Raw genomic sequence first — 17343 nt, forward strand, 5'->3', positions numbered from 1 at the left:
CAACTGTGAATTTCAGCAGCAGAACACAGAGCTGCACTGCTGGTGCACTTTTTAAGAAATCCCAGTTAATCAGAATGCTATTCTTCAGCCATACCTAAAGCTATTATTCTAGAGGCTATTCATACCAGTTCAGCAGTTATAAGAGTATTTGGAATATTAGAAGTATTCTAAAGAAGTGAAGGAAATCCCCATAATTGATTTGTTAGTATTCTACTCTCCCCTTTCCCAATTGGTATGTTCTTTACATGCCCTTAATAAATATTAACCACTCAAACAACTCACTCTTAGGGTGGCAAGCAAACCTTTAGAACATTGCAACAGTAGAGTGAAGAACAATGCCCCTAATTGAAATGGCAGGGTAATTTGGAAAATAAAAGTGAGTTGCTGCAAATTCCAAATTCCCAAATAAAAATGTTTATACTCACTCACATGCAGATTGTTATTGCCTTTGAGTAACTATTAGAATAAAAAATATTTGAACACCAACAATACACTTGATATGCACAGAAGCAGCATGAGTGTGCATGTTTCTGTTATTTTGTGCAAGAAACTGTAGGGCACAATGAACCTGATGTTTCTCTTGGTGACTTTGTCATTTAACACAGCTTATAAAATCTCAAAATACGGTGGAACAATAGGCCAAATACGGTGAAACTTCATGGACAATATTCCTCAGAAAACTTCAGAACATGTTAGGGACAGAGAAAACACACTGAAAGAAAGGAAAGGGTTAAATGATATTGTCACCTTTTTTTCTTCCCTCAAACGCATTAATGTATCATCAAGATTAAGTCAAACATGTAAAAGTCCTGATTCCTTCTGGCAGAAGCTGAAGGCAAAAAAACTATGACAATTAAAATGAAAATAGAAAACTGTATTTGCATCTGGAGCTATAAAAGACGAACATGGAATGACTCTGTAAGAGATGATATTTATCTGTACACTGAGAGTAATCTTTATTATCTACTTAGGGCTATGCCACTTTTGGCAGAGATGCTACCTCTATCTCATGAAGATAAATTCCATATGCTCTGTAGAGTTATGGCACATTTCCTATAAATAATGTATACAATAGACTGTAAATAAATAATACATTTATCTGAACTGTTCAAGAGTGAAGGGCAGGGTGGCTACTCAGGAGACAGAGTCTCGTATGAATGGACAATTTCAAATAAAAGTAATATTCGTTGGTGAGTTATCCCAAAGTATTTACACTAAAATATTCTTACGTGGAATTTCAAAACAACTCCAGATCTGCTGGGAACTTTTGAGTAAACATTCCAGGTAAACCCAAAACACTCAATTTAATTCTACCACTCTGATGACAGCATCATAGCTAATGGCATATTGCTATTAGCTGTTATTTTTAAATCTCTCTCTACATTGCTGGCTTTTAGGATCAATAAATAACTAGGTTTAAAATGTCATAGATAAGTTTTTGCCCCACGAAACATATAGCATTTGTTTTGTGTTTTTGTTTCCATGAGAATAACTTTAAAACTGCAGTAAATAGAAAGAAAGGCCAAAAAACGAAAAAAAATCCAGAGTCCACCTTCTGTAGTTAATTTGCTAAAAGTTTTACACTGTAAAAATTGCTGTCTCTGAACCCCGCCAGAAAAGAGTCTCCCATTTGAAGCCCCACAGACACACCAACACTCTGCTTTGTGTAAATAGGGTGAGTATGCCTTCAGAACCTCAGATATTGCACAGCATTTAGTTTGAAATGAAGTTTTCAAATCGCTAAGGAATTGCCTCTGAATAACAGAGAACACTATAGGTCACAGTTAATTACAGTTTGTCTATCAAATTAAGTAAATGTTCGAGAACACATCCCAATAGTTATGGAGACATTAAGAGGAGTTTTATTGTCAAAGAAACTGTTATTCATTCAGCTTCTAATATTTTTAAAAGAAGAGAGATAAACCTTTTACAAGCTGGGATGGGATGAGAAAACTGGGTTTACATCAAATTGCTCCCTTCACCGTCCTTTTGACAGCTATGTCTGTTTCATTATAAACTTCATTTTCCAGAGTTTCATAATACTCATAAGCTGACTCCACTTTAAAGAGTTTCTATGCGACATAATGCGAATGCAAATTCAGAATAAAACGCAAATCATGAAGGTCTGGGACTGAATATGGACCATCAGTTAAGTATACAGTCACTGAAAACAAACATTTAGGCCTTAAGAGGAAGACCACAAAGGGACTGATATGAATCTTTATATCAAGTATTCACAGCCCTCAGGAAGGCCAACAAGAATAACAGTTTCCAGTTTTTCACCTAATTGTAAAGCACAGGTTGGGAACATCTGACACTTTGGTCTCTATTCATTCCTGTCCCAAAGTGAGTAACATTTTTCATCTTCTCAGTAAAACATACCCATAAGTGGATAATAACCCATGAGGTACTCAAATAGGGAAATGAGATCTACCCAAAGAGTTGAAGTTCAAATCTCAGGCAGAAGAAGTTTTACCAAACAGTAGAAAAGAAGTGATCAGAGAAAGAAAGACCTATAGCTCTGCCTTGCTAAAAAATTGACAATAACACAGACGCTTCCAGCTAGTAAATAGTAAATATATACCATGTTTTAAAGCGTAAGGAAAAATCTATAGAAATGGGAATCTATCAACAATGACAATTAATTCCAAGTTAGCTTACATTCCAGGGAATAATTCTAATATCACTCAAAATTAGTCACTTACTCCTATCTTCTAAATAGGAACCCTGGTGGCACAGTGGTTAAAGCGCTTGGCTGCTAACCAAAAGGTCAGCAGTTCGAACCCACCAGCAAAGATGTGGCAGTCTGCTTCTGTAAAGATTACAGCCTTGGAAAACCTATGGGGCAGTTCTGCTCTGTCTTATAGGGTTGCTATAAACCAGAATTGACTCGATGGCACACACCAACAAAAACTTGTTAAACTCATAAAAAGTTGTGGTTATTTAGAATGTATTACTTAGTAAACTTATTAATAGCAGAAGTTTTCCTTTCTATGGCAGAGTATGATTTCATTTAAGCCTTTAAAGACCCATAACATTACACACTCAAGGTTCTGTACTTCGTGAGCGTAAGTCCTATTAATTATAAAAGGAGTCATTAAAAAGTGTCAAGGGAAGAGTTAATTATAGAACTGTATTTTTGAGAATTATAAATAAAGTAAAATTTACGTTTACAACTCATTTGTCCTCCCATAAGTTTATGCCATATACAATGGTGTATAGCTCATGGAAAAGACACTGCATGATTATTTCATATCTTAAAAAGAGTTAATGACTTAGTTCTGGTTATAACTTTTAGTTGACTATATATACTCAAGATACTAATAAACAACAGGTGTATGATTCAATAAACTTAGAAATAAGCATTTTTTTTTTTACCAGAGAACAAATTTTTATGGCATGTTTTAATCGATTTGAGGAATTTTGAGCCAAGAAAGTCAAGAAATATAAAATACTTTCAAAAGATTTATACTCTTGTATTTTCTTTAACAAGGACATATTTTCTAGATTAAGAAATGCTATTTTGCAAAAGAGTGTTCAGAATGTAGTAAAGTATTGCCAATTGCTTTAATTCTGTGCACTTGAATGCATTAAACCGATTGAAATCGGATTGTAATGACAAATATTTAAATGAGTATATCCTTGCTTATTTCACAGGGCATCCCTTATGCCATTTATTAGAATGTCAAATTTATAAGTGTGGGAAATTCAGCAACTGCCCAACATAGGTTTACTTCCTAGAGAGACTATTTAAGATTCCAAAAAAGCATTTCCAAATTCCCGTAATCCTGAAAGCATGGCATATTAAGTTAAGGATAGAGGGAGGATGTTCTTTTACTTTCATACTACACAGACATTCTCATCTGCTTGAATTTTTCAAAATTGATTTTACACACACAAGGTTTATTCACACATGTTAAGAATAGTAAAATCCAAACTTTTACTGAACCCCAAACGTCAAATTTTGGAACTATTGTTAGAACTTAAGTGAGGAGATTATATTTTATATATAGAAAATTTAGCTTTTTAAGCAGGTACTATATCCTAATGTTTCCTGCTGATTAAGGGTAGCAAGTCCAACATGATTTATACAGTGTTGTTTTACTTAGAATTTTGAAAACCTTTAAGTCTGATATCGGTACCAGTGTCAGATAAACTGTCACATGTATTCTATTTTTATGTCTTTATTTGTAGAAGAATACTTTCCCATAATTTTGATTTAATTTTTAAACATTAAATTCCTTTTTTGGCACCAGGAGAAATGGTAACAATTTTTTGTTTCGATTGTAACATAAATTCAAGTACTACTTTGATACAAATATGATAGACACCATAATCCAAAAAAGGCCATGTAAAATGCTACAGTTGCAAACATTTAAGACTACGTAACAGAAATGACTATGAACGGTATCAGTTTACTATCCTTCAACTATTTCCCTGACGGAAGAGTCAAATAATGTTGAATTACAGACTTTCTTGCAGGAAGTCTTATTTCATGTTCATTTTTTGATCACTTCCCTCCTGGTCCCTATAGGAATTTGACTGTATGCTGACTTTCCTTTAAAAGTTTCTGTATATATACTTGGGTTGTGTTTGATGATTAAACGATCATTTATTAAAACTTTACCATTTCCCATTTGTTTGACATATTTACGTTGCATAAGAAAATGTTGTTGTTGCAATGGAAAGCCTAATATTACCAACACAAAAATACTTCATTTGAATTCATGTTGACATTATTTTCATTTATGGCAAGTGTCTTAATATAACTTGTTATGGATTCATCACAGTTTTTCAAGCTCCACCTGTGAGGGAAGGTAAGCTAGTTTTATAACAGTAAGTCCCATGGTAATACTTTAGCCTATCTGCTTGGTCTGAAAAAACATGAGGTTTCCACTATGGCACCACAAATACTCCTTGTTTTTTAAGAGTATGGAGTTTTACTGCAGAATTTTCCTTCCATCACCCAGTAACAGCTGTGTTTTAAATCTTTCTGGACTGTGACAAACATTTTAAAATTTAAACATACCGGTGTTTGAAAACATAATGATTTAAAATTTGTTTATTTTCAAAGTTGGGCAATTATAGCCTGATATTTTAATTATTTTTTTTAAAGGGTGGCCCACATTTTTATCTTTTTCCTTCCTCTTCCTTCGCTTCCTCTACTATTTAAGCTTCTCCATGTTTTTTTTTTAATAAAAGTCTCTATGTTAGGACTGACAGCAATAGCACACACAACCACTCTATAGATTTCTGCATGGTGAGCAATGGAGTCATTCTGGTGGGAGAGGGATTGCTATTTGAGTGACCTATTGCCACAGAGCTGGTTAAATCACGGAACAATAGTTACTGTTACGGGGCTTTACTTTGCACAAACTAGCATTAGTATCATTGCTTTCTATTAACCATGGAACTTGCACTGGGGACTTCCAGAGAGAGGGTGGAGCTATGAAATAAGAATAACTTTTGTAGTACTGTCTTAGCATTTACACTTCAAGACATTTAACAATGTACTTGTTCTCAACCTATCTGCGTATACCCTGTACTTCTCTTTTTTCTTATTGTTTTTCTAAGATGTTTTCAAGTGCCCCTACTAAGAATCAATACATTTCTACTCTGAAGTTCAAACATAAATACACTCTAAAAGCCAATCATAAAGTAACAATAAAAAACATACCTAGTAAACAACTAATTTTTAATTCAAAAGGTACTAAACAATAAAGGGCCTAGAATGAACATCCCAATTAGCCAGTGTAGTGACAAGCAGTCAGCACCTTATTATTTCATCATTAAAGAGAATCTTGCCATAATTTCTCTTTGACATATTAAAAAAAAAAAAAAATTAAGAACAGGCCACATGACCCCCAACAACAATCACAAATAAAGTCAGAGGCTGCTAAGACCCCACTGGTCTCAAGACCTGTGGACTGAGAGGTTCCAGGATCAGGCAGAAGTGGGACCCTATTAGGCATTTACAATTTAAATAAGACTATCAAACGCAAGCACTTAGAAACATACCACGTGACAAGGGGGCCATTTTCCTGCCCCTCACTGTTTGTGTCCCAGTCTTCTTATTGGAGGAAAACAAATTGCCTCTACCTCTAGTATTAGTAAATATCCACTGGCCCTATCTTTTTTTTTTTTTTAAGCAGCAGATCCAGTCCATCAAGGACATTAGGTTGTTCCTTCCCCATTCCTTACCATAACACCTCCCCCAAAGAGAAAGCTTAACACTCCTTTGGGCACATCCCACTACCCCATTTACAGGGAGGGGGTGGTTTCAGTCAAGTCCTAGTTCAGTTTTAAGAATTTTAACCAAAACTCTCCTTTGGAAACAACATTCCCAACTTTTCAAATAAAACCATCGCCACCAGGGTCCCCAGGCCCAATTGGGAACCAAAGGGCACTGACCCAGGGCTGCCCTGCGTCCGGTGGCCCCGCGGCCTAGCGCTCTCCAGCCTGGGCCGCGCAGCCCCGGCGGCTGCCCCCTGGGAGCCCACCAGCACTTGGCATTTAACCTGCCTGGCGAGCGTGGCGTTCGTGTTCCATTTCTGCGAGCCATATTACTTCTCCCCAGACGTCAGAGACAAATCTGGATTAACATGCAACAGAGTGCCCTGTGCAGCCCGCCGGCCCTAACCTAGGAGCTGCTAAATGCAGATTCAGCCGAGAACCCCCCGGAGAGCGGCTGTTGGGTACAAACTCTAATCCAAAGGGAACACTTCTCTGCCTCACAGGGACAATCAGGGCCGCTCCGGTGGCGGAGCACAGGCCCATTGAGTACCAGCTCGCTACGCACAGACGTGGCCACCCCAGAAGGCGGCCTTGGGGGCCTGGAGACCCTACTCGTCTCGCCACTCCCTCTCCCGACCCATTCTGGGAGCGGAAAACGCTCGGATTCAAGGAGCAGTGAGCAGCAGACAACCCTGGGAGGCTTCATTCGACAGCTCCTACATGGAGCGCAGTCTAAAATCTACCATCTGGGCGGCCAGTTTTCTTCCTCGTCTTGCCCCTCGCAAGGCCCCCAACTCCACCCTGTGCCCCCAAACACGCGCCCCTCCTCCCTTCGGACCCGGGTCCTTTTCTGTCGCTAACCAGGCCCGACACTCACCTCGACGCCTCGCACCTCGGTCCCCTTCTTTGCCCGCAGCCCGGCCCTCCACGCCCCTGGCTGCCCTCAGCTTGGGGAAGCGCGGCCGTCGGGAGAGGGCGCCCGGGAGGCCTGCGCTAGCCGGACGTGGCTCTGAGGACAGGGGACCTCTGGGCGGCCTCCAGGACGGGTTGGGGGACGAGGGTCGGGATTATGGCTTCTAGTGGCGTCTGAATTTGATGCAAACTCCCCACACCAACAATTCTACAACGCCAAGTGGATTTCCGCCGCCTTTGCCCTCCGGGAAACCCTCTGGTATCACAGTCGTCGATCCCCCGCGCGGGTGGCAACCTTCGCGCCCTCCGAGGAAAACATGTAAAGTCAAGTAAACCCTGCTGCCAGCAGATCCCACAGGCACGGAGTTAATGAGCTAACGAGGTCCCGCGCTCGCACCACACCTGAAGCGGTCCAGTTCTGGAGCGCACCTTCAGCCGAGGCTCAAACTGGCCGGGCCGCATTCGCAGACAGGTGGAGAGGCTGGCCTTTTGGGACTCGGCTCCCAGGGCGCCGCATGTGGGGTCCAGAGTCCTCGGGCGCGGGCGAGCTGATTCCAGTCTCGAAAACTGGCGCCTTCGAGGCGGCCCTGGCGCTTCATCCTTCTCTCCCCCACCTTCCCACGCCAGGGGAGCCCACCCAGTGCCCGAGGGCGCGCGGGATTTGTGGGCACAATCTTGCATGCGCTCTGTACTCAGCGCTCCCCTCTCCAAAAGGGGCCTAGGTATACCTGCCCCCGGCTCCCGGGAGCCGGACCGTTAAAAGGAGGAAAGTTGGGTTTGCAGCTCTCGGACGAATAGAAGACCTGGGTGAGCCGGCAGGGCCACTCGAGCGCGCCCACGCGCCCCGGCCGACAAGGCCACGAGCTCAGCAAGCCGCGTCCCTCCCAAAGCTGCGAAGCCCATTCTTACCCGGCGGAGACCGAGAAGTACGCTCCAAACGGCTTTTATTTTGTAGGTAGGGGAGGAAAATAAAATGCATTTTAACCTAAACAATCGCACACCAATCTTCGTATATCTCAGATTAAGGTAATTGGGTAACAAAAGTTTACGGAAGGCGTATGGGGAGAACTCAATGATGTTATATCACTTTTGTATGCCCCCCAAAAGAACCCCATAACTTTGCTTCTCTATCTTTGACTTTAATAAAATAATGATTCGTCGAGAAAATGGGGTATAAATCTTCATTTTAGAGGCAATTAAAGTGTTGATTTCATTCATGCCCCTAAGCTATTCTTGTAATTTGCTCAAATAGCTTTATGTACCCAGCACTCAGGAGCTTTTAGAATCCCATTTTCTAGTTAGGCTTGTTGGATTACAATTTTTATTCAACAGCAGCTACCTAAGGGTTCCTCGGCTGAATCTGCATTTAACAGCTCCCGGGCGAGATCTGGCGGGCTGAACCAGGCGGGAGGCCCGGCAGCCTGCGGGGCCGGGGCGGGAGCCGCCGGCAGCTTTCCTACCTCGGCCACACCGCGCCAGGATTGCTTAGGCTCCTTGTTCTGAGCACTCGTCTACACTGCCGAAAGTTTACAATTCAGCGAATAATAATGACCCGGAGTGTTGGCGCTGTTAAAGCTCAGCTCTCTGCCTGCCCCTACTCATCTTGGGTAAAGTAGGAATTATGCCACTGTCGTGGGGTCTCCCAAAGACACCTAGCCTGTTTTTGTTCTGCTTTGTTTTGTTTTTAATTTTATTTTAAGGGGGCGATGCTGGGAGAAAAAAACTTTGAGACAACACCAAGACCGAAGTGTCAGGGCATTCCGGCAAGGACCCCGCAAGACAGTCGCTGGCCAACCGCGATCATTGCAAATCTTGCAAAGGAAAACTCTGCCGGCCTAGCTGGCCTTTGGCTTAACAAAGGCAGGCTGATTTCTCCCCCAAGACGGGATTCACGTGCCAAGTTAGAAAGAGAAACAACTTCGGGGCTTCGCTTCTTTGTGGGGGCTGGGAGAGGCCGGCAACCTAAATCTCCAGACGGGTTGCAACAATTCGCAACAGAGAGCTGTCCTGGGCCCGGTTTCATCTCACCCACTCCTCACGTTTTCACTTTCATTGCGTTTTTGCAACTCCTTTGGCCCAGTCCAGAGACACAGCGACGAGAGAGAGAGAGAGAGAGAGAGAGAGAGAGAGAGAGAGAGAGAGAGAGAAACTGGGAGCAAAGAATGGTGTCGGAGTGAGAGAGAGAGAAATCCCCCCAGCAACTCCAAATAAAAGGCATCCCCACTTAACAAGGCAGCGGAGGAAGGGCCTGGAGGGAGCACAGGAAAGGCGGGGGCTCAGGAAGCCAAGAACCGGCAGGAGAGAGCAAAGGCAGCAGAAGTCCCCCTCCCGCCACATCGAGGGAGCCACTGGGGTGCCCAGACGCTGACACTTCCAAAAGCTGCCAACCCAGCGGGCCCAGAGCATGGACCAGCTGGAGGATGCGTGCAAAGGACAGGGAGAAAAGTCCATATTTGTCTGTTTTTATAACCTCGTCCTGGTCTTATTTTTTCTATTAAGTACAATAAAATGGGCGAGCTTGCAGCAGGCACTGCACAAAGCAATGTTCAGTGAGGTCTAGAAGCGTTCGGCCGAGGAAAACTGACAAGACAGGCTAATGAACCGTATAGACAGGGAGAAAATAGCCAGCATTTGCTAGATTTCAAACCCTCGCTGTCTCTCTTAGACCACCTATCTTGGATTTATTCCTAATAAAATAAGAAATAAGCAGACCCTACACTTTTCTTTTCTTCGAGATAGAAGGGGGGTGGAAATGCTCCGGAACAAAGCCCTACAATCAGAGGCGGTCACTGGCAGTTAACACTCCCATTATTATAGAGGGTAAATAAAATAAAGACAAAAATTAAAAGCGACAAGAAACAGGTCAAGTTTGCAGGCAAAGCTTTTACAAGCTCATCTCTACAGGTCGAATCCCAGAGCCAGCCTTAATGAAGCAATAATAGCCACATTATTCAAAAATTTTCATTTCGATGGAAATGTATCTAAAGGGGACTTAATCATATGCAAATAATAAAAGGAGGTGGTAGTGACCCAGCAAGCAATATGCATACAGATTTTTTTTTTTTCCAGTGATGTTGAAGATTGAAAAGCGCATACCTGGTCAGTTAGATTTGCTGATCTTGTTATATCTTCACTGTCCGATTTTGATCCTCCTTCTCTATCGTCTATCACCAAATCGATAGGCATTTTCCCTTTCAAACAGCTAATATACCGGTGGCAGAAATTGTCACATAATTCGTGTACCTACATTATGACAGAAATAAAAAAATGGAAATATAATCAGGAGTGCATAAATGACATTGACAAGTGCAATCCACCCCCCTTGTGAGATCCAAACTTCCAAACAGGGGAAACACAGGGCAATTGTCCTCCAGAGACCCCCCAGACGCATCCAGAATTAGGAATAACTTTCTTTTCTTGCAAAATAGAGATATCCCAGAAAATTGACAGTGACAAGATGATTCACAGGCTACAACATATTCAACACCCGTGTTAAATTCGTCTGCTCCCGGGGCTGTGGCCATTAGAGAGGTGACCTGTGTGGGTGACATTTAAGGTAAACTATTTAATTTCATCCAGTTACTTTATCATAAATTCTTTTTCAAAGTGTCTGAGGAAAAATGTGAATATATATATATATATATATACATTCATACATATCCAAAGGCCCAGTACTGTGGTGGCAGAGGATGTATGCCTGAAAACTCAAGTCCCTACAATGTTTGCAACTGGGCTTTCTATTCATAAGGAGCATATATTAGGATACTTCCTTTAAAGAAAAAAAAGAAGGAAATCAAATTGCCAGTACCTGTGATATGAAAAAGCCTACAGCCAGAACTTATCAAATTGATATTTTTTTTTTTTTAAGGAAAAAGAAAGCCTCACAATATTTAAGGGTAAGTCGAGAGGTCTCTTGCAGGCCCAGCCATCACTGACATGCAAAATTTCACAAGAAACCCCAGACTGCTTGCAATGCAATGTTAGTTTGAATTACAGTGCATTAAGTTTTTTATTGCTGAGATTTATAGAACAGCTAGCAAAATCATGTTATCCCACACCCATTTTCTTGGGTATGAAGATGAGGTGTGTGCTGGATTCACAGATTCAAGAAATTGACACAACTATCAACTCTGCTTTGTCTCTGCAAAACGTTTACTGTGCCTCCCCCACCACCTCCTCCAGGCTCCCTGCCTGCTCCTCCTCCCGCTCCGCCTCTCCCCTGTGTCTGACCTGCCGCTGCTCTCAGACTGTCTTCCAGAAACTCACTAAACTAAACAAAACTTTTTCCCCCTCAGAGTTAGCAAAGAAGAGGAGGAAGAGCCGAGACCACATAGGTATAACTTATGAAGCAAATTCGCAACAACATTTGAAACATCAACTGGGATGCATAGAATTCCAACTATTTACACAAAGCCCGCAAGGTAGTAAGAACGACACAAGGCTAGGGCATTTGTGATTCCAGTTTTAGTGACTGAAATTGTAATTAAACTGCAAAGAGAAATAGACGCTAAGATTGGCCTTGACACCAATTACCAGAAGGAAAGACATTTATGCAAATGTCACAGAAGTCTGAACTTCAGCCATCCCGAGCCCTCCCTCTCTGTGTGTTTGGGGGTGATCGGGAAGCAATAGGAAAAGCGGTAGAGGAATTACCTTCTCTAATTCCAACAGATGAAACCTTAATACTTGTATGGCTTGAATCATCTGCAAAGATACAAAAAGAATGAGCACCTCATTCCTGGTTTGTGGAAAATTGGCTGTCGCGGCTCTAGCATCTCCAGCCAGCCCCCTCCTCCCAGTAAACAGAGTTATTTTGATTTATGGCAATAACACTAAAACTTAATAGCAGCGACTGGGTACCATCTAGAGGTTTATATTTCTTAAGGAGAAAAAAATAGCTAAAATAACAACAAAGCATCTAAGTGGGGATCATAAACACTCTCCTCCCCCACGACTCTCCCTTCTCTCAGCCCCACACCTCCCTCTCCAAGGGCCACATCCCTGGACTCGCTTTTTCTTAGGAAGGAGTGGACAGAAAATAGTCCAAATCGCCCCCAATGGTGAGTTTTGACATTAAAACTTCCTGCTGCTCTACGCACACCTTGCAGGCAAAATTGGTTGTTAGGGGCCCTGGCCTGGTCGCTGCCCTTGTGACGCGACTCTGAGGGCTGGGAAGTCCGCAAAGTTTAAGCACACACGCTGACAGGCCCAGAGATAAATCCCCGCGCTGATTAGGGCTGCGCAGCCCGCCTATCATAAAAAAACAAAAGCTCGCCTTGCCCCGCGCCGCCTTGCCCGGCGCCTCTCGAGATGAATTTATTTCCCCGGGACCTTGTCCCGGACCACTTGTCCGTGGACAGAAACATTTACAGCCGACTTGCAGCTACAGGCAGACCCGTGTAGAAACTCAGGGCTCTCAAAGCAAAGCTGGGGGCGTTGGGTGGGGAGATGGGGGCAGGGTAAGGAGTCCGCTCTTACCAAGTTATCCAGTTCTGGATTAGAAGAAAATAGAGGTTTTTCTGCGCGAATCTAAATACAAGCGAGAAGGAGAGGGGAGAGGGAGAGGGGAAAAAAGAAAGAATATTTGAAATCTGGTGGTCTTCCCTGGTTTCTTGCCTCGTTACGCTGATGGGGGCAGTGTGTAACCTCCGGGAGGAGCTCGGTCACACCGAGTTCGTCCCGCGCAGAGACACTTCAATGTGAATCAAATAAGCCGAAAACGCCCCCAAAGCTCAATCTTACTTCTAGTAGCAAGAACGATTCTCCAGGACGCTGAGCAGCTCGCCAAATCCAAAGCAGCTATAACGCGTGGTGTTCGCGATTTTATTTTATAGAATGGGCGTTCTGTTTTAGGTTATGGGAGGTGAGTGGGATTGAATACGGTTATTTTTAAATCATCCTCAAACAAACTCCCATATAGGAGGAACGTCTCAGGGGAGGTGAAATACGCATGGCTTGGAGTGGACTATTTATTAGCTACTTTGGAAAATGTGTTGGGTGAGGAGGGGGCTCTTTTTTCTTTTTAAACATTTATTTTGCTGACCTGTTTGGCGAACACGGCTATATCTTCATTGAATGACTCTGACGAGCAGACGTCCCCGCCCGCCACCCCCGGCTCGCGGGGGGTACAAGTAGCTAATTCACATTTCTCAAAAATCAGTGCTAAGAGAGGGAAGAGGGGGTGTCTGCAAGAAAATACAACAGTCACAAACAACACAATGGTTAGTCCTCAAACCACAATCAAACCCACTGGCGTCGAGTCGATTCCGACTCATAGCGACCCTATAGGACGGAGTAGAACTGCCCCATAGGGTAATCTTTAAGGAAGCAGACTGCTGCCACGTCTTTCTCCCGCCGAGCGGCTGGTGGGTTCAAACCGGCGACCTTTCAGTTAGCAGCCTACTGCACCACCAGGGCCCCCTGGTTAGTCCCCAGCCAGTGAAAAAGGCGCCCAAGAAAAACAGCCGTAGGAACTCGAGGCAGGGACACCCACCCTGGCTTTGACATCTACTTTTTTCTTTTCCCTTCCCCCCACCTCGGTGACCGCTCACCTCCCCTTCCTCCCAGGGCCCTTATGTCGGAGGCCCTGAGCTATGGACCGTATCTGAGGATCGGTGCAGCGTTTCTGGCCGGAGAAATTGGTAACATTTGCTAAGGATAAAAATCCAAGCGGTTCCAGCAGCCATTTTGAATTAAGTTTCCCACCCCCACAAGCCCGGGTCCCTCCGCTTCACATCCAGGACCTGGTGGAGGAGAAAGGAGCGGGGGTAAGGGGTTGGGAAAGCTAATTCAAGTAGGTTACTTGGAGGCGGACGCGCGAAGCCCGAGGCCTGGGAGATCTCGGTGGCAGGCGCTCAGCTAACTTCGGCAAAGGACCGACAGTCAGGGGACTGCGCCTACCGATGTCGACCCCATGACCCTCGGAGAGCAGGGAGCCTCCTTCTCGGCTCCCTGCACACTTCCCTCCCCCCACCGATGTTCCCAAGGCCCGCAAAAGAAAGTTGCTTCCACTGTCCCTGCGGTAAAGCCTTTCATTTTGTCTCTGCGGAGTGGCAAAACAGCTGCCATTGCGAGGGGCCTAGATGTTGCTTATCTCAGCCCATAAAGCAAAAAAAAAAAAAAAAAAAATGCTTCTTATAATGCCCAAAGAGGTGTCTCAAGCCTTTTATTAGCTCTCACAGCCCAGCTGGGAATTTAACAGTTCGGGGTCCTTTTCAAAGCTTCCCCAAATGTTCTGTCCCGGAGCCTAAACAATTTGCAGTTAACGCTGCGGACAGAATGCTGGGATTTAAACAACCCCATAGTACAAGGGGCCAGAAAATAAAGAAGAAAGATTTTTGAGCCTGGGAGGGCCAGTGTTGCATAGTTTTACAAAAGAAGAAATTAATCGGAATAAAAGATGCTAGCTACAAAGTAAAAAAAAAAAAAAAAAATCCCCAAATTCATCAGCACACAGTAGGCACAAGTGACTTTCAAAGGATTTTGCTAGTCAAGGATAGAGTCCAGAGTCTAATCGAATGGCCTGAGAGAACGCGGTGTAAACAGCCGCCAGAAAACAGCCCCCGGCCGGAGGGCACCCCGCATCCATTTCTATCTAAACCTGGCACGTTTTGCCTTTGAACACAAAGTGCAAAAACGCCTCGAAGTTTCTTAATATCTGTAAAATTTCAAAGCCAGCCCCTCTCCTTGAAGTCAGTGGTCAAATTCCCTAAATGCAAAACATGTTCCCCCTTGCCTGACCTGCAACTGTCCTCTCTGGATTTTATTGTGCTGTGGAGAACCAGCATGCGGTTGCTGAGTCAACTTAGCAAGTCAGTGGCTTGAAAGATTTTCCCTAAACTAAAACTTTCCTTCTAACACAAAGGCGCCTACATTTAGAACCCCCTAACGCTCTCCCAGCCAAGCCCAGCGAGTGAAGACTCCAACCCGCTAAGCTCTCGAGCCAGGGTCTGAGACGGGCCGAGGGACCTTCAAGCAACTTTTCCCGGACGGAGACCCCCTTGGCAGGCACCGCCGTGGCGGATCCGGACGCTAGGCTGGCGCGGAGGGTGTGTGGAAATGGGTGACTTGGGGGCTAGCTGACTGCCTCCCCAAATTTCCCATGCAATGCTAAAGTCAAGTCCCATACATGTACCTCTATCCGGAGAGCTCCGACTTGCCTCTTACCAACGGCATAGGGAAACAAGGCAAGCATCACATCTCAACTATTTAACCTGCTGCTCGTTGTACCTACCCATAAATGGCATCTTTATCTCTCTTTAAAGCGTCATTGACGGAGGAACCCATGCCGGGGGCCATGGCGTTGGTGTGAGCTGTGTGCGGGTACTGGTGGGAGTGCAGAGCAGGCCCGTGGTTCAGGTGGTGGACCGGCTGCATGGACCTGGCAGCATGCGGGTCCCCATACATCGTGGAGGGGATGCCCACTCCGTCCATGCCCCCGTAATGGGGTAGATCGTCGTACTGCATGACAAACAGGAGATAAGAAGGTTCAGAAGGCCAGACGGGTGAAAGGGGGAAACCGCAGGGCACGAAGCTTATATAATGTCAGTCCAGCTGGGTCCTTCCACCCGGAATGCGGCGGCCTTGCATCTCTCAAGTTAAGATTTCTTATTTAGCAAATAATTTTAAAAGTAAAAATTCCAGGATTCTCTGTGAGACTCAGCCGGGACGAAAGGGCTTGCCCTAAGTTGTGTCCCTATCAACTAATTAAAAAATTCAGGCTCCTTTGGCAAGGCAGGAAGGAAGAAAGAAGGAAAGAAAGGGAGGCTTTCTCCCGGAGGGCGGAAGGTAAAACGTTCAAGTCTCTAGAGGAGGAAATTCAAAATCACAATAGTAAAACGTGCCAGGACAGTGCAGCAAACCCGCCTGGTTTCAGCCCCTTCACATCAGGGTGAATTTAAAAAAAAAAAAAAAAGTTACGATGGGAACAGCTATGCCAAGCACGTGAATTCAGACAGGCTTCTCATTTTATTTCCCTGCCAGTGTGGGGTTAGGCAGTCCTGTAAGACACTGCATTTCCTGTGCTTTCCAAGACAAACTCTGCTAAATTATACAAACTAGCTGCCCCCTTAAAAGTGGAACTCAGGAAAGAGTAGCTTTCACTGTACATTAAAGCTGAATTTACAAATTGGGCAATTTTTCCCCAAAGTGAGAGAAAAATCTATAGTTAAAGAAGTTAATTATTTTATTTGTTTTCCTCTATGAACTGTCCCCCCATACTAGAAGTCAATGAGGCGAATGTTACTCATCAGGTTTAAAGCAAATTCAAAGCAAACATACATATAAACCCATCTTCCTCTTCCATAAAAGCTACTTTCATATTGATTGTCATTTTGTGTGCGAAATTTAGCTATTTCGAATTTCTAATTGCTTCATTCCAAGCAAGTTCTTTTCCCAAGATTTCGAGGTGCTGAGGGTGAAATGATTTTCAAAGAAAAGAGGAATTACCAGTTGCATCTCCTTAAAGCCAGAGGTGTGAAAGGAGCTTGGAAGAACGCTGACATTTGCCTGAACCAAAGGAGTAAAGAAAAATGTGTCAGCCTAGTAACTTTCTTTTGCAAACAGGGCTTTGAGGGCCAGGACACAAATTATGCAAGGAAGGCTTTTTGTGGACCTCTTTTCTTTTAAGAAACTACCTCGGTTGGGTTGTCATTGTCTCACGTTACCCTCACTACATTTCCATTCAAATAGGAATATTGGGGAAATTAGTACGGCATTTTTAAAGTGAGTAGCTGTGTGCTTAGGATCCAATTAGTACAGAACTTAGCTGAGAAAAACTTGCAGAGTATTACCTCGCATAAAAATCTATGCAAATTAAAATTATTGTTAAAAGATGAATATTTTCCGACTCAAATTCCGCTGAGTTGTGACAAAGTTATTTGCTTTGAAAAGTTAAATGCTTCTAGTGAAATAGCAAAGATGAGCATAATCAATAACATACCAGAAGTTTCCAGCTGCTTATTTTAGTTTAAAGATAGCTTTAAACTGGTCTCTGAACGCCCAGTATAGCATTAAGTACCTAGCGTTTTTTGTTTTGTTCTGTTTTTTTAACAGATGATTTCTCGAGCCTGTATTTTTATTTACATAGCTGCTGGTTAGGAATCTATAGAAAGCTTGATTACCTGAATTAACAATTACAGATAACTTACATAAAAGTCTAGACATGCATTGAATAAATCTCGCTTTAGGCCACGGCTT

General features: G+C 43.6%; 1 protein-coding gene across 2 annotated transcripts in view; it reads right to left on the bottom strand.

Moving 5' to 3' along the window:
- Positions 1–15603, bottom strand: part of MEIS1 (Meis homeobox 1) — a 140053-nt gene extending 124450 nt beyond the window's left edge. For both annotated transcript variants that reach the window (XM_023733215.1, XM_023733219.1), the window contains exons 1-5: positions 15380–15603; positions 13190–13331; positions 12625–12675; positions 11800–11850; positions 10243–10389 (exon numbers count right to left, since the gene is read on the bottom strand). In XM_023733215.1, the coding sequence (XP_023588983.1) occupies positions 10243–10389; positions 11800–11850; positions 12625–12675; positions 13190–13331; positions 15380–15579 (591 nt within the window). In that variant the 5' untranslated portion in view covers positions 15580–15603. The remainder of the gene's footprint in view (positions 1–10242; positions 10390–11799; positions 11851–12624; positions 12676–13189; positions 13332–15379) is intronic.
- Between the last annotated feature and the right edge of the window lie 1740 nt (positions 15604–17343).

This window comes from Trichechus manatus, unplaced genomic scaffold (assembly GCF_000243295.1).
Source record: "Trichechus manatus latirostris isolate Lorelei unplaced genomic scaffold, TriManLat1.0 scaffold00004, whole genome shotgun sequence".
NCBI classification, from domain to species: domain Eukaryota; kingdom Metazoa; phylum Chordata; class Mammalia; order Sirenia; family Trichechidae; genus Trichechus; species Trichechus manatus.